Here is a 23,055-nt window from a genome sequence, read left to right on the forward strand (position 1 = left end):
TCAAAGGGCAGGCTGATTTTAATGGGGAAAGTAATCAATACAAAAAAAAGCAAGAGGACGAGGGCGAGTGAAATTTTCAAAGAAAAAAGTGCTTTTGGTGACCCCGATCCCCGATAATCGTTATCAAAAGCAAAGCCGTGCAATCTAGAAATAGAGTTCCAAGGTTTTCTTTGGGGTTTTCCCCCAATAATACTTTTCATTTGGTGGCGCAAAGAAAACTGAAATTTTTGGTGACCCCGATCCCCCGATAGAGAGAATTCCAAGCTTTTGTTCGAGTAACCCTCTCGTGGATCGTCATTGTTCATTTGATGGCATAATTGCCCCAATCATTTTCAATGTCAAAGACATTGTCTCTCCCACAGAGATCCATCCAGGCTCTCATAAGCCTTGTCACAGAATGCGGAAGAGACAAGGGGTGGACATAAATCAGTCCGATTCCCGTTGGCCACCACTGCCCCCAAGCTGTTGTCCAACGTGGCCCAACGAGTTAAATAGTTCCATAATGCGAGAGGGACAGAGAGAGAGAGAGAGAGAGAAATATGAAGGATGCCACAAGCAATGCCATGAAATGAAGTCCCTTTCTGAAGGGGACTGATGGAGGAGGAGTCTTAGCGAACGAGCGAATGAATGAATGACCTACAGAATGATGGAATGAGCGACTTATAGAATGACTTACAGACTGATGGAATGAATGACTTACTGACTCGCGGAATGAGTGACTTAGTGGAACCCTGAAAAAGACTCGGATGCCATTTGTAACCCAAGAATGGGGTTGGTTGGGGTCTCATTTCGTTTCGTTTCGTTGCGAGTATGAGGCATGGGTGACATTGGCATGGCATGGCCCTGCTGCCTCCCACTCCTACTCCTTGATGCGATAAGAATAATTGGAATGTCAGTTTAGATACGCGCACGTAAAATGCGAACGGAAAGCGACATCCACATAGCCATAGCCATAGCCACAGCCACAGAATCGCACAGAGAGCCCTCCGCGACTGAGTCTGGCGTGGGCGTGGCTGGTTCTGCTGTTGCACATGTTGCAAGCCGAGCAGTAAATATGGTACAATAGCATCCTAGTTCTCTCGTCATCGCTGGCGCACTTGGGTGAACAATGACATAAGTCTAATGACAAGCAGAACGACGACGACGAGGACGAGGACGACCGCAAAGCCACCGCCAGGAACAGCAGCAGGCAGCGGCAGGCCGTAGGAGCATCAGCAGTAGGGATCTGTACCAGAGCTTCCAGATGCTGCTGCTGCTGCTGCTGCTGTGATGACACTGACAACAATGACAACGCTGACATGACATGCAGCGGAGCAGTGCGGTGCAGAATGCAAAAAGACAAAAAAAAAGAACAGCAAAAAAAACAGAAACAGAATTTCCAAAAATGGACACAACGGAGTCTCATTTCGAGTTTGAGCTATGCCGAAGGTTTGGATACCCTAACAGCACGAGAATTTCTAGGAAAACAAAGGGAAAAGCATAAAAAAGTAACCGAATTTAATGGAAAATAGTTATGGATAGTAGAATCTTGTTAATTTAATCTAAAAAAAAAAAGGTGCCATAAGAGCTATATCGATTGATTGATTCTATGGAATATCCATTTTCTATAGCTCCAATTATTCCTGTTTCATTGTAATTCCATAAGGGTCAAAGTATAGAACATTTTTAGAAATTATTTTTGATTCTTAATTTAAAAAAAATAATCTTAATCTTCTGGAAATGTTTTTGGAAAATTAATTCATAGACAGCAGAGTAAAAAAAAAAACGATTGTAGGCCCAAAAAATTAAATGGAACAAAATTAAAGAAAGAACTTAAGAACAAGCCATAAATATAATTTTATATTAAAAAAAACATGGTATTTATGTATATATGTAGATATGTTTTAATTTAAAAATGTTAATTTTTTTTTTAAACCATTCATTTATTTTATAAATAAAAAAAATAATAATAAAAACATGATGATAATAATCATCAGAAAATAATGAAATAATAATAAACAAAAATATAAATAAAAAAAGTTAAAAAAAATATTAATATTAAAAAATAATAAAAATCATGATAGATAATATAATAATCATCAAAACATAGTAAAATGGTAATAAATAAAAATATGAAAAAAATAAAATATTAAAAAAATAATGAAAAGCATGATGATAATGATAATAACATTATAAATAAATAAAAATATAAAAAATATAAAAATACAAAAGAATTTTAAAAAATATATTATATATTTTTCAATTATAAATAAATTTTTTTTTTTGGTACTATTTTTTTAAAACAAGTTTCCATGATTTCCACTAGCTTCTGCTACTTCCCGTAGCATTTTCCATTAATTTTGCTAAGAAATAAAGGCCTTGGGTTTCGCCGGATGATTCCTAGTGCATTGTTATTCCCAAGTGTCCAGCACTACCCAAGAGCGTCTCTAGGAAAGAAATCAGAGATTGAATAGAACGGACGGGACAGACCATTGCCACAGAAGGAGAGCAGGAGAGTACGTGGGCGGCGGGGGGGCTTCTGTCTAAGCATAAATTTCGCTGGATGCTGCGGTCAGCAATATGCGTCCATGATAAACGAGCTGGGGATAGGGCTGAGGGTTTTTTGCATGCATGCAGGCTGCTTCATCATTGCGTGGGGATGCCAGGCACGACGAGGACGAGAACGAGGACGGGAGAGAGATTCGAGCTGACATTTCAGGAAGAGAGAGAGAGAGAGAGAGAGAGAGAGAGAGAGATGAGCCACTGAGGCATTCAGCCAGCGAGCCATGCCCATTTATCGTCTAAATTGAAATTGAAAATCAGGCAGGCGCAACGGAGGAGGGGGCATCGTAGGAGAAGGAGCTGCTGCATTTGATGGCCACTCCACACAGGATACAGGACTCTTGATTAGCTTGTTGCGCATGCGTTGTGGGCGTGTTCAGAGCCACAACAGCAACTGGAAAATGTCTGCATCCTGTGTTCCAGACACGCCCCGACCACGACGACGACCACCAAAGAAACGATGGACTGCGGTTCTGTCAGCAGCAGAGGCAATGCTTTAGAGGAGCGGCTGTATCCTGTTGCAACTTGGGATGCTTTTGTTTGTCATCGTTCCAGCATTCCAAGCCGAGAGTCCATGGCTTCTGCTTCTGGTTTCCCCCCCAAAAGCCAAGAAAAATGACACGGAAATTATGAAAAGAAGGCAATTGAAAATGTAAAAATTGCTGAACTTGGCACAAAACTCATTTGGACATTCAAATGGCAGCCGGCAGCCAGCAGCCACTTCCCTCACTCCTTGGGCTAGTTTTATTCTACAGATTTCCACTTTTCCGCTCATTTTTCTTGGGTTTTTTTTTGATAAATGTCATGGCTTGATTGGCTGCCAGGACGACCATTAGGCGACAGGCGCCACCCCCTTCTGCCAGGCATGGGGCAGGGCCAGGGGCAGGGCCAGGGGCAGGGGCAGGGGCAGGGACAATATATTACACGCTTATATGCAAATGAGTTCAATTTCTGACCAACCGAAAAGGCATTATGTCCAGGGATGAATTCGGGGGCGAAGAAAATTGCCAACTTACTGAATTATAAAATGGCCAAAAGGGGAGGGGGGAAAACTGCAGAAGCGGAAATGTGTGGAGGCTAAAATTGAAAATCTATGCAAAAGGAGGCATCAGAGAGCCATGTGCCACGGGGCAAGTGGGGCAGAAACAAATTGCTGGCCAGCATTATGGATTTGAGTGTGTGTGGGGGGGGGGGGGGTTGGGAGTGGGGGTGCAATTTGCATAAGAAACGTTTTGAAACTAGCCAAGAAAATATTGATCGACTGGTAGATTACCCTGGAATGCAGTATTGGAATTTCATTTTTGTTTTTTTTTTTATTAGGTTTGTATTTCTGTCAAGTTTTTGTACCATATTTTTTATATACAATTTATTTTAAAAAATAATAAAATTAAATTGAAAATGATTACAAATTTTATTTGTTCTTTTAATAATGTTAATTTTTTAAATATTTTAAATAAATAAACAAAAGTTTATTTTTTTGTTTGATTTATTATTATTTTATTATTTTTTTTTTTTTGTCAATATGTTGTTTTTTTTTATTTTTATTAGGATTGCATTCTGTATTTTTGACAAGTTTTTGGTTCTTAATTAATTTTATTTGTATGTACCATATTTTTTATTAACAATTTATTTTTAAAAATAATCAAATAAAACTGCGAAAATGTTTTTTGTTCTTTTTTTTATAATAATACATATAGTTTTTTAAATAATGTTATTTTTTTTTTATATTTTTTTACTTATTTTTTTTTTTTTGATTTATTATTATTTTACAATTTTTTGTCAATATGTAATTTTTTTTATTTTATTATTAGGATTTTATTTGTATTTTTGACAAGTTTTTGGTTTTTAATTAATTTTATTTTTATGTAGCATATTTTTAATCACAATTTATTTTCATAAAAATAAAATAAAATTGCCAAAAGAACCAGTTTTATTTGTTCTTTAATTAATGCTACTTTTTAAAATAGCTTTTAATGACTTGAAAATTAAAAAAAAAAAATTTAAATTATTTAAAGAAAACTGCTGTAAAGGGCATACAAATGATCTATTGGGTCTTTCATGTTGGGTTCCTTTTTGGTAAAGAACCGCTCTTAGATCTTTGGAAAACCCACGAACCCCAGTGAACTTTTAATGGAAAAATATAATATGCAAGGATCTGTCTGTTTGTAAGGCATTTATGGGCCTACAACTCCCTTAATGACCGTTAAGGGCACCAGCCTTAATCTCTGGACTTTTTTGGAGGATTAGCTTAACCCCTTTTCTGGTTGTTTGGGCCACCTTTCGGACCTGATGCTTCGATGTTTTCCAAACTATAATTTCGTTCCGGAACTACTATAGTATTTCAATCAAAGACAAACTTTCAATTGCCATTTGCCAGTTGGCAGTTGGCTTTCTCAAACAGCCACTTAAATGCTAATCTTGGAGGCCAAAAGGGCAAGGGCCAAGGCTCAGCATTAAAAAGTTTTTCCTCTTCAAACATAAAGATTGGCAAGTTGGGGGGTTTTTTTTTTATACCCCCGTCATAGATACGAGTATATGTGTGCTTCCTCTCCCGCCCCTTTCTTTGGTCGCTCTTTTGCCTGTCGTTATTTTTGTGCATTTTATCAGGATATCATGCGATTAACTTTTACATAAATGCCTATCAGTCGCATGCCCCCCCCCAGCCACCGGAAAGTTTTGGCACACACAGGCATCAACATCAATGTCAAGGAGGAGAACGAGAGGAGGAGTCCTTGTGGCCGATGATAAGGCACGCAAAGAAGGCTTCTTCTTCTTCTTCTTCTTCTTCTGCCTGCAGCCCCTCGTGCTCGTTGACAATTTTATTTGCATGAACAGGACTTATGACGCATGACGGAATGGTTTTCGCAGTGCCTTCGAGTGCCTCCCCTCCCCACATCCTTCCAGGCTTCCTTCCTCTCTCCTGCCTCTGTATTCTTTTCTTGTTTGTTGCTTTGGAGTTTTTATTTTTTTTGTGGGAAATCCATCTCCCGTTTCGGTGTTTGGCAAGTCAATTAAAGTGCCACTCCCCGGTGGCAAACGTGATACAGTGCCACAGTGCCACAGTGCCATTTCCTCGATTCATCGACTAATTCCATAGCTAATGAATGATGGAAAATAAAGGTTAAACTTGCAGAAATCGAGAGAGATTCTTTTGGTGTGTGGGGGGGGGCTCCCCTCTCTTGTGGGTAATCCCATGTGGCATGTAGCATATAGCATATAGCATATATGATAAATGTTAAAAGCAATGGCCGCACTTGCCAGCGATTCACATTTCGGCACATACCCTGTAAAAGGGCTAAAGCAAAGCCTTGCCACCCCCCCCCCCCCCCCCCCACCCCCTCGGGGGGCTGTAGGTATCCTCTTGGTCCTCGGCAGGACCCCAGCAACAGGTCAAAGGGGGAATCGCGCGGCGTTAACATAAAAATGCCCATTAAATTGAGACTCAAATACAAGAAGATAAAAAAAAAACACGGCCATTGGAGGGAGTACTTCGCGGAATATTCTCACTGGATTTTCGTTATGAAAAAATATATATATTTATTCGTATTTCACGCACGTTGTTGTTATGCCTCGTATCGGCAAAGCGGAAAGCCTCACCGTTACCCCATTCGATTTTTCTTTTGGGGACATAAAGCAATCATATTTTATTAATTTTTATATACATAAATCTGATAAAAAAAAGAAACGTAATTGCTGCGTGTTCCGTTTCTGCATGCCAAGAAGGGAATTACTGTACTGCCTGCCAGTCCATTATTATCATTTATTTTCGCTGAAAAACATCGGGTTTTTTTTTCGCGGGGAGGGGGGCTTTTGTCGATTTTTGGTATCGTTTGTGTATCGATAAGTCATTGTTGAATATATTTTTAATGAAAAATGGTGGACGGGAGCCTATTAAGGGGTTTTAAATGATTTGCAACCTTCTAAGTTTTATTATTATTTATTTTTGTATTGAATGGTAAGATTTGAGGATGTTAAGAGATGAAAACTTTTAAGAAATTAGCCATATTTAATTAAGGGCTTTTAAGAGATGCATTTAAATTATTTATTATTTATTTAATTTATTTTTTATTCTTTCATTTATTTATTATTATTATTTAATTATTGTTCAATGGAAAAATATAGGGATGTTAAGAGATGAAAACTTTTAGGAAATTATCAATATTTCATTAAGGGTTTTTAAGAGATGCCTTTAAATGATTTATTATTTATTTTATTTTTTTTTTAATCATTTATTTATTTACTATTATTATTTCATTATTATTAAATGGAAAAATATAGGGCTCTTAACAGATAAAAACATTACAGAAATTTTTAATATACAATAATGATTTGAGGATGTTAAGAGATGAAAACTTTTAAGAAATTAGCCATATTTAATTAAGGGCTTTTAAGAGATGCATTTAAATTATTTATTATTTATTTAATTTATTTTTTATTCTTTCATTTATTTATTATTATTATTTAATTATTGTTCAATGGAAAAATATAGGGATGTTAAGAGATGAAAACTTTTAGGAAATTATCAATATTTTATTAAGGGTTTTTAAGAGATGCCTTTAAATGATTTATTATTTATTTTATTATTTTTTTTAATCATTTATTTATTTACTATTATTATTTCATTATTATTAAATGGAAAAATATAGGGCTCTTAACAGATGAAAACATTTAAGAAATTTTTAATATACAATAAAGGGTTTTTAAGATATGCCATTAAATTATTTATTATTTATTTAATCTATTTTTATTTATTTTTTTATTACTTATTAAGGGCTTTTGAGAGATTTATTTATGATTTATTTTATGATTTATCATTTATTTTTATTATTTATTTAATCTATTTATTATTTATTCATTTCTTTCTTCATTTATTTCTTATTATTATTCAGCCTTCTAAATTTTATTATTTATTTTTTTATTAAATGGTAAGATATGAGGATGTTAACAGATGAAAACTTTCAAGAAATAACCCATATTCAAAGACCAGAACCTGTCCTTAAAACCTTTGATTCTACTGCCGGAAACCTCTCCAGGGCTTTCTCCCAGCGACCATTTTCTCGTTGAATTGAGGCTCTCAGACTTCTCCTTTCTCCAAAGAGAAAGAACTCCACTATATACATAGATGCCCCAAAAAGATCGTCTCTCCTCTTATGAGATTTTTGATGATTGCTCATTTCCCTTCAAGCTGAAAAATTGGTTGTCATATTCAACGTTTTAAGGACTTTAAGGACTTTAAGGACTCATTCTTCGCAAGAAAACAGGCTTCTAAATCAAGTTCTTCTCCGTAAAAGTGGGGTCGTCTCCTGCTCAATGCCGCCTGCTATCCTGTTATCCTGGCAATTGACAACTTAACGATGGCTCTGCTCTGGCTGCCTCCTGGAATGTGTGTGTGTGTGTGGCATGCTCCGAAAAACATTATCACGCACGCTGCGGGAAAGCACAGGGATGTGGGTGGCATATAAAAAAAAAACCCAGCATAAAAATGCACACAAGACAAAGGACATGTCGGGTACTCGGCGATATGTGTGTTTAATAAAAAAATTATGAACTTCAATTACGATGGAGAGCAGGCAGGTCTCTGAAAAGTGAAGGGAGATGGAGACTGGAGACAGGAGACAGGAGACGCCGCATCGAGTGCATAAAATGCTGAGCAAATAGCCAGCGGGGGAGCGGAGGGGGGCGTGTCATATGTGTGGCTCATAACAGTGTCCTTGTGTGTGTGTGTGTGTGTTTGCATAGCATAATTCGTTCCTGGCGAAAGTTGTAAACCCAAAAGCGAAAACATGGCGGAGTACGGGTCCTAAGGGTACAGGGGGGATGGTGCTGAGTGCTCCTGGGTGGGAGGGGTGCGGCGGGGTGTGTCGCAGGGAGACGCGTGCATGTGAATGGCGGCCATAAATCAACCGACGACAAGCAGTCGAAGGGCAACCGCTCAGGGATCAGAGGAGAGTGCACCACCCCTCCCCCCCCCCCACCGAAAGGACTGCCACACGGCTTATGCCTTTAATTGGCTTTCCGCGCCTCCATAATCCCCCACTTTCTCATAAGCATAATCGTCATTGTAATCGTGGGGCAGAGACGCAGAAGAGTGTCCTCCAGGGTGTGGTGGGGGCGGTACACAACAACATATGCAACAACGGTGCCAGGTGGCACAAACGGAAAGGGGCAGCCCTCAAATGGCGGCACTTAACACTTTTGCAAAATGTCGTCCTCCATTTTCGGCGCGGACATTTTCATTTCTTTTCGCCTTTTGCCCGTTTCTCTGTTTGTTTTTCATTCCTCTCTCGCTCTCTCTCTCTCTCTCGCTCTCTCTCTCTGGGACATGTGGGTTTGACAGCTGAAACCTCGTTTCGTTGACACTTTTTTTTTCCTTTGCTTTTCCTTTCGGTCACCAAAAAGCCTTTAAATTTCCCATATTTCCACACTTTTCGAGACAGAAATAGAGAAAGCAAGCCGAAAGTTCAGTGCCATTTGGTAAACGTCTGTGTGAAAAACGTCTGTATTAGAAAATATAGGAAAATTAGGGAAATAGGAGTAGCCGATATTTCTTTACTGTGCTGATAAAATGGACGAGCGACCAAGTATTTGTGACGTTTGCGGCCTGGTGAAGTCAGACGACGAGTCGAGCCTCTCAGAGTCGGAGAACCAGAGCGAGCCAGACGACCATTGCGTGGACGAAAAGGATCAGTTCCAGGACGAGTGTCGTCAGCTGTGGGTCATGCTGTACCACAATAGGCGCGAGCTCGAGAAATTGAAAGCGACTTCGAAGCAGATGGAAAAGAACTTGGAGGTTGTTGAGCGCGACACCGAGATAGGTCGTTTAATCATAGAGCGCTTAGAGCAGGCATCGCACAACATGTCTTAGCTGCAGCCACAGCAGCAGCAGCAGCAGCACATACACAAGCACATTTAAAGGGGGAATGTAACATTAAGAACAACTCAAAGAAAATACTATAATTTGTATTGTTTAAACGTACACTACACGCGACACTAGCCGAAGAGAGACATGCATTTTAGATTGAAGTTTGTAATTAAATTCAAAGTGTGGGAAATATAGCCAAAGTATTGCAATGTAATCGATCGTTTTCACTCAGTCGCTTTGCGCTAACGGTGGGAGTGGGAGAGTCCCAACAAAAGCATTGCTCATTCGTCGCCTCTCGTTCTCTTTGCACTAACTGTGGGAGTGGGGGAGTGCCAACAAAAACATTGCTCACTCGTCGCCTCTCGTTCTCTCCATACAAGGTGGTCCGCTGCTGAGAGCGCTATGACGCTATGCTTAATAAGAGAGAGAAGAACGAAGTTTGCTGTTGTTCTAAGCAAAAGCGCATGCAAGAGAGTGCAAGCGAAATTGTTTTTGCCTCTCGGACCGAAAGCCGAAGAGACGAACCGAAGTGAAGTTTGTATCGTTGGCTTCTGCCTGCGGCTGCTGATCTGTCGGCTGATAAATATTGTATGTCTATTTGTTGCTATTCCTCTCTCGATGCTCGCGTTGTGGTTTTGCCTGGGCGCGGTAGAGAATGAGGGAGTGCAAAAACTTGAGCGATCAAAGAAATGAGAGTACCTAGTGACACTGTGGGTATGCTCAACTTGTGCCTCTCTCATATCGCTGATATAAATATGGAATGAGCAAAGACAATACTGTCTCTGCTGTCACAGTTCACGGGGTATCTTGCGCTTGCTCATGTGCATGGTGGAGTGGGAGAGTAAATTCTCATGCAATGACCAGAAAAGTGTTTGTATAGATTTATTTGGTTGGGTGGTGAAAGGCTCTGGTTCTGGTTTTGTTTCCACCCAAAAGTGGCAGCATTTTATCTGCCAGCCCCAGGCAGGCGTCTTACAGCGTCCTTTGGCCAGTCATTTTATCTTGAAAGTCCTGCCGCCGCCGCCCCCGAATGTTGCATAAACAGCTTACAGAAAAACAAGCAGCAATCTGGGGCATATAATATGGGGGGCGTTTATCATTTAATTAATTGCCTTTCGGGGCAATTTTCATTAAGTAATTTTCGCCTTTCGCTCTTGTTTGTTCTTCTTCTCCCTTTTGTGTTTTTCTTTTCTCTACGCTGCATGCCACACACAAGCGCACATGGTCGGGGCATTGCAGTGGTTGTGTGGGCGTGTGGGTGTGTGGGTGTGGGAGCAACAGCTGTGCCACATATTTATTGAGGGAACGGAGGCTCCTTTCATGTGGCAGAGACTGTGTGTGTGGGTGTGGGTCGATCGGCTCCAAATTGCCACTCGTTGTAAAGTGGCAATTAACGCCACATGACGCTGTCAACAAATGGCGGCGGCTCCCCCCCCACCCACCACCCCCCTACCCGCATTCTACATATGTACATCCGAAAGCCACTCTCCATCCACCAGGCATTTGTTAAGTGCATTTTTCCATAGTCACTCCCCCCCTCCCGCACACAACCTATGTATGTATTCTGCCCCATCGGTCTGTACTAATTTTAAAATTATTACTTGAGACCCCATGAACATGCCCCCGAGAAGCCACACACAAAAACAAAGGCGGAACAAAATGGGAACAATAGAACAATTTTCAACTCATTTTCCTGCCACACACACGCGCGCGTACAGCTGCCACCAATTGAGAGGTGTAGCAAGTGGGGCAGCAATTTTCCCATCAAAAATTTCAGTGAAACGTCATTACGCATCGATCCGGCACATAATCGGTTTTAAAGGAACCTTTTCGATAATTTCATAAACTAAAAAGTAGGTCGTAAATGGACTTATGAATTGATTATTAATTTGAATTAAAAGAAAAGGAGAGACTATGATTTCCTATGCATTAAAACACATTTACATACATATGTACATTATGTTTATGGTTTGGAAGAGTGTCATGAAAAGAATTCCACTCAATTTTTGTGCGACGGCCGCGCTTTGCCCTCGTCACTCCAATTGCTTCGCCTCTGCCAGCAGCTCTGCTGACTGCGCGGCTTCGTGTGGTTCGGTGCGAGCTGACCAGCCGAAGCCGAGTAGGCAGCGTGCAGCGGGCCTCGGGCAGCGGGCAGCGACGTCGGAGTAGCTCAAAAGAGAACTCCCACCCACACTGCTTGTGTGAGAGTGAAATGGAAATACTTTTAGATGTTTTACTGCTCCGCACACGAGATTATTTCCCTGATGCGCCATTTGGATTGATCGAGCGTCGGTCTACAGAATTTTTTCGTGGCCGTGTCTTTGGTATTTTCCTAGAGGAGGATTATTCCTGGATTATTAATATAAGATAGGGTGGCCGCATTGGCTAAGAGGGGTTATAAAAGCTTTGAATCGGGTTTCAATTTTCTGTAAATCTGTGGCAAAAGTGGCATTCTTACCCGATTCCTAGCCCAAACTGAGACCCAGAGTCCTTGGTATCGTGCTTATAAGAATCGGGTCTGTAAATCTGTGAGATTCATTGGCTACTCTCGGAAGATATTCAAAGCCACTAAATCGATCTCAAAGAAGGTATATGAAGCAGCATAAAAATATCATTTATTAATCCCTAAAATCTTTTCAAAAATCGTACAAAAATCAATCATCTTTGAGCCGCATAGAACCACTTTTAAAGCCTAGTTTTTTCCTTGCAGGCTCCACGGACAGCGCTTCGAAGCGCTTCTTTACAGACTTCTTGCAGGATTTGCCCACGCCAGGCACCGGCGGACCCACCTTTGACCCCAGCGCGATCAGCAATATCACAGGACTCGTGGGCAAGACCGTTAAGATGACCTGCCGTGTCAAGAACTTGGGCAATCGAACGGTAAGTACGGGCCACACTCGCTCATAGAGTCCTGCAGGGAGTGGGAGTGGCAGGGAGTGGGAGTGGCTGTGTGTCCGCTCTCAAGTTTTGTGTATAATAATTTTTAAGTACTTTGGCCGAAAATAAAAGTAAAAGTAAAAGTTTTCGCAGTGCAGGCAGGGAAACTTGTCAAAAGGCGTTACGCTTGACAGGGCGGTGAGTGCTCCGCGTGCAGTGGCAGCTGCAACATGCGGCATGCAGCATGCAGCAGCAGCAGCCCCATCTCTAGTGCTGACGGCAGCTGTCGCTCTGTCGTTTTTGGTTTGGATTTTAGCTTTGCCCCTCCGGGAGTTCGACTGAAAAGTTGTAAGCTCCGCCTGCCACACTGGCCTCCCCCCCCCTTCCACCCCTCCCCGTCTGGCACTGCCACTGCCACTGCCCGCTTTTCATTATGAAAATGCAGCTGGAGATGCAGTTGCTGTTGCAGTTGTTGTTGCAGCTGTTAAACAATTAGCAAATTAAACTCTGAACTTTCAACGCTCTCCCCCTCTCTCGGGGAAAACAATAAGAAAACACAAAGGCGGGGCCAACCCCCCCTCGCCCCACCATCCATCTCCGTATGAGTGACGGCCCCCCCCCCCGCCCCCTACCGTCCCCGCTTCACTTTTTTAGACCAAGTTTTTCTCAAGTGTCGCGCGCGCGGCCATAAAACTTTCAAAATTTTTACGCTTTGCTGGCTTATTAGGTGAGTGCCGTCCTGCCTTCGTCCTGTTGTCCTAGCCTTAGCCCTAGGCAACATGCCCCATGCCCCATGCCCCATGCCCCATGCCTCCACCCAAATTCCAAAAAAAGTTTCGGCCTCTCGCTTCCCGTTTTAATTTCAGTTTGACAAAGTGCATGAATGAATGAATGAATGAATGAGTCGAAGCTCGAGTTTCCGTTGACCCCACCCCCACCGCTCCCCTCCCCCGAAGAAGGGGGTCCTGGCGCTGTCAAGTTATGGACGCGCGTCCGTCTAATTACCGAGTCTCACGCCAACAAACGCCAATTAAATGTGCCATGAAGGCGGCCCCGCCCCCTGCCCGAACTTTGTTGCATGCATCCCCAAAACCCAGGGGGGGAGGGGGGACATCAAGGCTGCATTCTCTGGGGAGGTTCTTCTGCCCAAAAAAATGTCCTGCCTTTTGAATTTCGCAGATAATTGTCTTCCATTTTGATCAATAAATAGATAAATATCCTCAGTGGCAGAGTCATGAACGTGCCACTGGAACTTTTGGAGCCACTTTATCGAAGAGGCTATCTATCCCCTACCAAAAATCAAAGCAAGAATCCAGCATTTTATCCGACATCACGTCTTTTGGGAGCATCATGTCTTTGGGCCATATATTACCTGCTCGATGGACAGGAGTTTTGGTTACGTGATAAGTGGGGGAGGGGGGATGTGGTGTCCTGCCCGATGTCCTCCTCGATGTCCCTTAGCCGGTCATCGATGCTGCCTGCTGATGAGCTGCTGCTAAAAGTTCGGATAATTAATCACGGCTCCCAAGAGTCCCAGAGCTTGCCTGTCTCTCGCCTGTCTGCCCCTCTCCGGCCCCTCCTCCTGCAGATGTCTAATTACTCAGAGATGTTGCAAGTTCCATGTTCCATGAATAACGGCCGTACATGGGGAGGGGGGGGTACATGAGTGCCAACGAGAGGATTTTCGGAGTGCAGGCAGCCAGTCATTTTCCATGCAATTTACTCATTTTACAACACTTGGTAATTCTTCTCTTTAATAAGAAGCACCCAAACGAGGTTTGATCAAGTAATAGCTGGGTGCTGCTATATCGATAATTTATCGATTTTCATAGATTTTCATCGATTTTATCGATTTTAGTCAATAAATTAACGATCGTTTCGGTAAATAATCGATTAGTAAATGCAAATTTAATAATAGCTCCGATAAATCATCGGTTTTTAATCAAATTATAGCTGGGAGTTTCGACATGCTATGGATTTTGCATCGAAAACGAATCAAAGCTTCGATAAGATATCGATTTTCATCATAAATCAATTACAGATCTCTTATTTGATCGATTTTAGTCCATACATTAGTTATTGTTTCGGTAGGTGATCGAATAGTGAATGAAAATATAATCATAGTTCCGATAAGTCATCGGATCAAATTATAATCGAATAATAGCTGGGAGTTTCGACATGCTAACGATTTTAAATCGAAAACTAGCTACAGCTTCGATAAGTTATCGTTTTTTCATCGATATGATCGATTTTTGTCACTCAATTAATTATTGTGTCGATAAGTTATCGATTATTTCATGAAAATAGGTAAAACTTTCGATAAGCTATCGATTTTTAAACAAATACTAGCTGGGAGGTTTGAAATGCTATGGATTTTGCATCGAAAACGAATCAACGATTCGATAAGTTATCGATTGTCATAAAAAATCAATTACAGATCTCTTATTTGATCGATTTTAGTCCATAAATTAGTTATTGTTTCGGTAGGTGATCGATTAGTAAATGAAAATTTAATCATAGTTCCGATAAGTCATAATCGAAAACTAGCCACAGCTTTGAAAAGTTGTCGATTTTCATCGGTTTTATCGATTTTTGTCAATCAATTAATTATTGTGTCGATAAGATATAGATTAGTTCATGAAAATAAATTATATATTCGATAAGTTATCGATTTTTAAATAAATACTAGCATGGATGTTCGATATGCTATTGACTTTGAAACGAAAACGAGCTACAGCTTCGAAAGCTATCGATTTTCATCGATATTATCAATCAATTAATTATTGTGTCGATTCGTTATCGATTATTTCATGAAAAAGGTAATAATTTCGATAAGTTATCATTTTTTCAACAAATACTAGCTAGGAGTTTCAATATGCTATTTATTTTGTGTCGTAAACAGATTACAGCTTCGATAAGTTATCGATTTTTGTCGATAATTGAATTATTTTATCGATAAGTTATCGATTAGCTTTTGAAAATTAAGTTATATTATCGATTAAACATCGTTTTTTCTTTTACAAAAATATAATTCAAATTTCGATATGTTTTTGGTTCTTATCGTTTTTTTTTGTTATCGGTTACGATACCACGCTGAAAAAATCGTGCACCAAAGAAATGTGCGTGCACTTATTCATGCGCCTCTTTCAAGAGTCACAGTTGCAGGAGCCTCAGAAAAGTGGCAGCCTCCACAGCTATTGAAATGGAGATGGTTGGACAGAGCCAGGACATTGGCTAGTGTCATCGCTTAGATTCTCACAACGGGACATGTCATTTGTGGTGTTCTCGGCTGGCGACAATGACCGCAAGTCCAAGGCCACAGAATGCGAATGAAGCAAGACGAATGAAAGGATCAAAGGATGAATGAATGGAAGGATGGATGTATGGATGTATGGATGGGCAGATGGTACACACATATGCATGTCAGTTCATTAGTGTGTAATTGTGAGAGCAGAGAAAGTGCACATCGATTTGCATTTACGAATTGAATTCTCGAATGTCCAGAGGCCAGAGGCAATGACCGCAGAGCCACACAGAAGGCCGCTCGGGGGGGAAGCGAGAGGTCACCTCCTCCTCCTCCTCCTCCTCCTCCTCCGGCTGCTGCTGCCGCTGTTGGAATTGAAATTGTTGCGGTTGGTTTTACAAGTAAATTGTCAGAGAGCCAGAAGGCCCCAGCCAGGTGCACGGACCTGCAATCCCAATCTCTCTCCTGCTCTCCCCAGCAGCAATTGAAAATGCAATTTAGCGTGTGAGGCAGTCTTTTCCGCGTTATACCCTGGACTTGAAACCAGAGAAAGGGGTTTCAGTTATTTGTGGAGGGAGGAGGGACCCTCTAGAGATTGAAACATTCAAGACTCATAAATAAGGATGATTATTGTCCTACTCGCCCATTGCCGGCCAGGGTATGTCCCTTGTCTGTCTTCGTACTCGCTTCTCGTTGTTTTCACTCGTTTCTGGGGCCCTCTCGTCCATTTCATTCGCAGGGTATGCCCCTTGTCTGTCTTCGTACTCGCTTCTCGTTGCTTTTTTTTTTGCTCCGTTACGCTGGCACTCGTTTCTGTTATGGGGCCATCTCGTCCATTTCACTCGCTTTTTTTTCAAGTCCTGCTGTCTGCCGTTCAATCTTTTGGCCTTTTGTTTTGTCAATGGACCAAACCACACCCCCCACCACACCCCCTCCCTCCCCCCCTTCAGGTGTGTGTAACGGCGATTTCGATGAAATTCGTTGCGTTTTTCCCATTCGAGTTTTTCTTTCGTTTTGTGGCGCTTTTCATTTCGTCGCCTTTTGTGTGTTTTCCCTCTCTCTCTTTGGCAGAGCGGTTTTGCCTCTGCAAAAAGTCAGTTTCTTGGTGAAAATTAAATTAAATCCGTTGTGATATTCGGCCACGCCTTACCGCTGCCTGCCACCCAAGAAGAGTGTCGTCTGCCACTCATTAAAGCCCCACTTTCGCCCCAAAAAAAAAAAAGGAAAAGGAAAAGCAGCGGGTGAGCGAGTGGCACCACTTTATATTGTACAAATCAATTGCCACGCCCCGCATGCGGCAAGTGCCACGCCCAAACCATTTCCGATATATATCCTTCCCCCCAGCCCGAAAAATATCTCCTTGGCAATCAGAAATCAAAAAATAAATATTAGAAAAAAGAAAAAAAATATGCAAAAAAAAAATGTGTGCCTGTGTGTGTGTGGGGGGGCGTTGGGGCATGGCCTGACTCCTGCTGTCTGAAAAAAAGCAAATCAATCAAAGAAAATGTTTAATATTTTTCGCTATGCGCTTCACAGGACTCGCAGGCGGCGGCGTTGACACAAAACGAGAATGAAACTGAAGCTGAAGGCAGGCCCCAAAGGAGGGGTGTGTTGGGGGGAGGGGGGACTCCACAATTGTCTGCCTTTTGTGTCAGCTGTCAATTTTGTTGCTGCTGTTGTGTGTCGAACGATGACTTAGGTGGCAGGGCAACACATCCCTCAGATACGGGACGCAGGAATTTACACAGAAAAACGTAAACATTATCTGCCGTGCCGCTCCGCTCGCCCGTCCGTCCTTCAAGTACAGTCATCGACAAAAGGCAAAGGGAAACTCGGGCTAATGATCTCAAATGTGCTTACCCCTTGGGCCCCCCCCCCCCCCCCCCTGGACCCCCTCGGTCCCCCACTTGTGTCCTGCAACAAGAATCACAAATAATAATAAGAATGATAATAATATTGGAAAATAAATTGCTCTCTCTCTCTCTCTCTCTCTCTCTCTCTCTCGGTCTGTGGCAATTACAGAAAGGAAGCCTGTGTGTGTGTGTGTGTGCGTGTCAGTGTTGCCAGGTGACATATGCAGCAGAGTTGCCACCCCACACACACACACACCCTCTGTACGGTTCTGCTTCATCGTTTATCTTCGTCAATGCTTTTTGATTTACGTGCTCTCGGTGATTGCCAAACCCCCCCCCCCCCCCCCATGCCGCCTGGCAACCCTACCGCTTGCGCTGAGACAACCCTGCCCGGCCCGACCCTGCCTGTGCCGCTAATGTGCCAGGTCAAAGGGAGCGAGGGACCAACACAATTTCCTTAAACAAAAAAAAAAAAATATATATATTAAAATCAGAGAAAGAAAAGGCTGTATGGCACTAGGGGTTACCCTGTAAACCAATAAAAATATGGAATACAAAATGGAAGTCACCCTAAAATCTCTGGAACTCCAAGTGGCACCAAAAAACCATCATACCCCCCCACTAAACGCCACATGCCCCATGCCACATGCCACAACGGTGACAACACTGGCCGTGGGTGTCCCACAAAAACAGCGAAATTGCGTTACGTGCTGTGCTACCAGAGAGAGCAAAGGACACGTGGATGGGAGGCCCAAAAAGGATGCCCTGCTTATTATTATTTCATTTTTGCCAACCACCCTCCTCCCCCTGTTTTGGGGGGCCGGCAATTTCATTCAATTTCGCTTAAAAATTTTCAACGCCAGCGGCAATGGAAGAAGGAGGCGACCACCGATAAGAACCACCTGCAGGACCTGCGTTAGGATCTTGGACTTGTGAAAATCTGTCGATGGAGCGTGTCCTGGCGTGTCCTGCGAGTGTCATTAGCGTTCGGAGGCCATAAATTACAGCAGTAGGACCTCCATTTGATGGCCTTCTTATGCTAATTCCACATTTGTTTGTGGCAAAAGGGGGGGTGGGGGGTTAACTCTTTTCTTTTATGAAAAATTCATGCGACTTCCAATCGCTCACAGGGGCTCCTCGACAGACAATTTTGCCATCTGCAAAGGAAATAAATAATTCAAAATGCAAAAACGCTGCCGCATACGAGTGATTTAAAGCAAATACAAAATACAAAATACAAATATTATACGGGATATGGCAGGACTAGCCTTCTGCCTCCTGCCCCCTGGCTCTTTGCATATTTATTGGACATTTGCCCCCAGAGACAGAGCGAAAGAGTGTATTTTCTTTGTTTTTTGATTAGCATACTCGCTGCCAAAAATGTACAGGAAAAAAAAGGAAGATTTTTCCCAAACAAACAAGGGACCAGCAGGTCCCCCCAACGCCTACAATCAAGGCAACCATGTGACTAGTTTTTGTGGCTTAGAGGAAAACCCTTTTCTAATTTACTTACACTTGAGGAGTTTTCCTTCCTTCTGCTTCATTAGTGACATCGCCAGAGCGGCAGCGGGGCAGAGGGGCAGAGGCAACGAGCCGAAAGGCAAACAAAAACAAAATTCCCAGGCACCGGAGGCTATAATCAACTTAAAGACCTCGCAGTACAGTGGGCACTCGCCACAAAAGACAGGCCACAGGCCTAGCCCATAGATCCTCCCTTGAAGGAAGCCAAAGGAAGAGAGTGAAATGTCGGCAAATGCTAGCGACACGTGGAGGCATGGAGGCATGGAGGCATAGAGGGGGGGGGGTGTGGGGTCAACAACTGTCATAAATCATAAATTACACGACAATTCTGTCAGCGACAGTTGTACATCACAGAGAAAGAGGAAGAGAGACGGAAAGTAGAGCTTCAGGAGCTCCTCCTGCGGCCTCAAAGGCCTCAATGTTGTCATAAAGCATTTACACAACGAACAAAAATTGTATAAACATAAATTGCTGCCTGCCTGGAAACTAAAAACCGTCCAAAAAACAAGCCACAACCCCCCCCCCCCCCCCCCCACGCCCCAAGAACAACAATGAAAGAGAGTGGGTGGGCAGGGGGAGGGGCAAATGAAAACTGTCATAAAAGTTGAGCACAGCGTTGGGGGTATTTGTTGCATTTGCCACAGAGAGAGGGAGAGTGGGGCAAGCAGGGCAGTGGGGAGGGGTGGGGAGGGGTGGGGAGGAGCTGGGATCAGGTGGCGACTGGCGACTGGCGACTCCTTGCAGGTGATTTCCGTTTGTCGCCCAAAGACATTTGCTTTCTTTCTCTCTCTCTCTCTCTCTCTTTCACTCTTCTTTTTGTTTGTGTAAACTTTTGTCCTGGAAAATCCACTACCCACTGAGATCTTGGCTAATATAAGGAGGGGGGAGAGTCAGGACTTTGACTTAAGCGAAACACGTACGCCCTCCCCCCCGCCCCAGTCCCCTACCCACCTAAACACCCACGACATGAGGCAAGGTCGCAGAGTGGTCTCCGGCTCGTTGTCATTCCGATAGAGTGCCAGGACCTCGTCCTGTGCGTCCTGTGCTTACACTTGATAGGCTTCACGTGGAACGTGTCCGTGTCCGTGTCTGTGTCTGTGTCCTTGTCGACGACAACCGACAATTGCCAGGGCACAAGTTTTCAAGAACAACATACCAGTGGACAGGACATAGACAGGAGCCGGCACCCAATCCCCACAGGAGGCGGTGCGAGGTGGGTGGATGGGTGGATGGGAGATGGCGCCATGTTAAGCAGTGCACTGTACCTCCTGGCAGCCAGCGACGAGTCCTGCGGAGAGTCTCGGCAAAAACATTAGAGGCGAAAGTTTGCTCTTAACGAAGCGTTCAAGTGGAATAAGTGGAACAAATGCCAAAGCGAGAGCCCGCCCCCAGCTGAAGGGACGGGCGACGCACCACCCAACCACCTGGAGAGAGGACCTCCGCTCCCACCCAGCCAGGAGACAGGACCTGTGCCTCCTCTCGATATAATCAGCATCGTTGTGCAGACAAAAAGAAACCCCCCCACCCCATCCACTGGTTGCAGCGCAGGAGGGGAGGGGGGTAGGCAACAATGGGATTCTCAAAAGTCCCAAAGGGAGGGGCAAGGGGGCACAGGGACGATACCTATTGATGTTTTTTTGCTTTCTTTATCCCGAAAGTTGATTGTAAAATAATTGAACAACAGGCTGAAGAAAATGCCTGCGGGGCACGTGGGGCATGCGGGGCACGCGGGAGTGGGCGCAGTGAAAGGCGTGGCCTTTGTTTAGGGAAACAAGTGGATGCCACTCCCTCCGCCCCCCCCACCCCCTCGCAAGTTATTTGAGCAGATAATTTCGATAGAAAGAGGGAGGGCGAGCGAGGGAGAGTGAGAGTGAGAGAGAGAGGGGAAACTGCTTTTGTCGCGCTCTGTAATGGCTCTTGAACGTTTTGTACAAGTTAAGTGGTTATTTGAAGCAGTTAGGGAGCGGTTAAGGAACGGTCGAGAAACGATTGGGAAACGGTTACGGAACGGTCGAGAAACGGTAGAGAAATGGTAGAGAAACGGTTAAGAAACGGTTGAGAAATGGTTGAGAAACGGTTGAGAAACGGTCGAGAAACGGCTAAGAAACGGGTAAGGAATGGTAGAAAAACGTTCGAGGAATGTTTAAGAAACGGTAGAGAAAGGAATGGTTAAGAAAAGATTGAGAAACGGTTAAGGAACGTTTTAAAAACGGTTGGGAAGCGGTTTAGAAATGGGTAAGGAATGGTCGAGAAACGGTAGAGAAATGGTTGAGAAACGGCTGAGAAACGGATAAGGAACGGTTGAGAAACGGTCGAGAAGCGTTTGAGAAAAGGTTGAGAAAGAACGGTTAAGGAACGATTAAGAAACGGTTGAGAAACTGTGAGGAAACGGTCCAGAAACGGTTGAGAAACGGTCCAGAAACGGTAGAGAAAGGAACGGTAAGGGAAAGATTGAGAAACGGTTGATAAACGCATATGGAACGGTTAAGAAACGGTCGAGAAACGGTCGAGAAACGGCTGAGAAACGGTTAAGGAACGGTTGCGAAACGTTCCATAAATGTTTTAGAAACGGTAGAGAAAGGATCGGTTAAGAAACGGTGGAGGAAGGAACGGTAAGGGAAAGATTGAGAAATGGTTAAGAAACGGCTAAAATTCGTTTGAGAATCGTTTATAGAACTGTTTTCCGACGATTATGGTGTTTTCAGAAATGATAAATTTATAGAAATGTAAAGAAAAATAGCACCAAAAATATTTCCAGAGGCTATATAAAACTCATAAATTCAGCCTTCTACCATTTTCCAAATATTTACAGATAATCACTAAGAGAATGAGAATATTTAACGACTAGTGCTTAAAGAATAGACCCTCTGATTCATAGAATACTTTAGTTATTAAACAAATATTATCCAAGTACTTCCGATTCGGTTTTTCATGTTTTCGTGTTTTATGTTTGGTCCAAAACGACTTCCAATATCAAGGGCCACGGTTATAACGTCCTTAAGTCCTGAATCGCTGATAATATTAAAAGGGTCGGCAATTTTGAACGACCTTTGTCACCGATAATTTCGTTTCGGCATCTACGACAGGTTCATAAACGTTACCGTTTTCTTCAGATTTGGTAACCTTATAGCACTTACATATGCCGGACCAAATTGGACGTGGCACCAGTAAACTTGAAAATCGTAAAACAATTTCGACATGCCACAATGTTTGTCCTCTCCAACGACAGGACCAAAAACTTGCCACACCTTGCTTTTGCCACGTGTTTTGGCTGGTAATTCGAAGCCAGATGGTGACAAGGACTGCGAATTAAATGTGCATATAATATTCGAATAGAAACACACGCATACATTTTTCTACTAACAATCGAATTTTCCATTTTCAGTAATTAGCAAACAGTACAAGCACCGAAAGAAAATTAAATGAAAATGTCCTTCTCGTTAGCTTTTTGACGTTTTCTTTTCTTTTCTTTTCTTTCGATTCGTTTGACTCACACATTCCACACTGCAGTGAGCAAAACAATGCACAACAAATTGAGCGAGAGAGACACCGCATACACTCTCTCTCTCTCTCTGTCACAACGTTTTTCGTAACAGTGTGAGTGCGAGTCATACGATTTGACAGGAGTCACTCGACAATTATGCCTTGAGTCAATGAGTCAGCAAATGAAGGAAAGAAAATGAATTGAAAGATATTGTGAAAAGGATACATGAATCATGTTTTGATACTGTCCACAGTGTGGCTCCTAACTGTTAATACGAATTAGTGTGTACTCGTGCAGGGCTCTACTTCCGAATGGGAAAACAAACGTCAAATGCCATTGAAAAACCCATCAAAATATAACCAAAACATACAAATAGGAATTAAATATTTGGGCAATATTGTAAAATTCAGTAATTAATAGTTGAGACTGGAAATTGCCAATCGAATGGCAATCAATCAATGCTTGAAGTCCTGCCTTGCTCCGAAATCCATCGCCCCATGAAAAGAGTTAAGCCAGATGTGGGGTTTAAAATCCCACAGAGAGAAGCGGCAGCTCTTTGATTAAGGCTTATTAGCAGAACTTAATGCCAGAGATAATTCCCCGTTGCAGGACTCCATTTTCAGTCGAAGGACTCGGCGCCAAGCAGTGGTGTAATGTCGCCCCGAGGACATTG

General features: G+C 42.7%; 1 protein-coding gene across 3 annotated transcripts in view; it reads left to right on the forward strand.

Moving 5' to 3' along the window:
• LOC108164714 (zwei Ig domain protein zig-8) overlaps positions 1-23,055 on the forward strand; it is a 169,871-nt gene that overhangs the window by 126,300 nt on the left and 20,516 nt on the right. For all 3 annotated transcript variants that reach the window (XM_017300592.2, XM_017300593.2, XM_033387911.1), the window contains one exon: positions 12,114-12,283. In XM_017300592.2, coding sequence (XP_017156081.1) covers positions 12,114-12,283 — 170 coding nt within the window. The remainder of the gene's footprint in view (positions 1-12,113; positions 12,284-23,055) is intronic.

Source organism: Drosophila miranda, chromosome XL, assembly GCF_003369915.1.
Source record: "Drosophila miranda strain MSH22 chromosome XL, D.miranda_PacBio2.1, whole genome shotgun sequence".
In the NCBI taxonomy this organism is placed as follows: Eukaryota; Metazoa; Arthropoda; class Insecta; order Diptera; family Drosophilidae; genus Drosophila; species Drosophila miranda.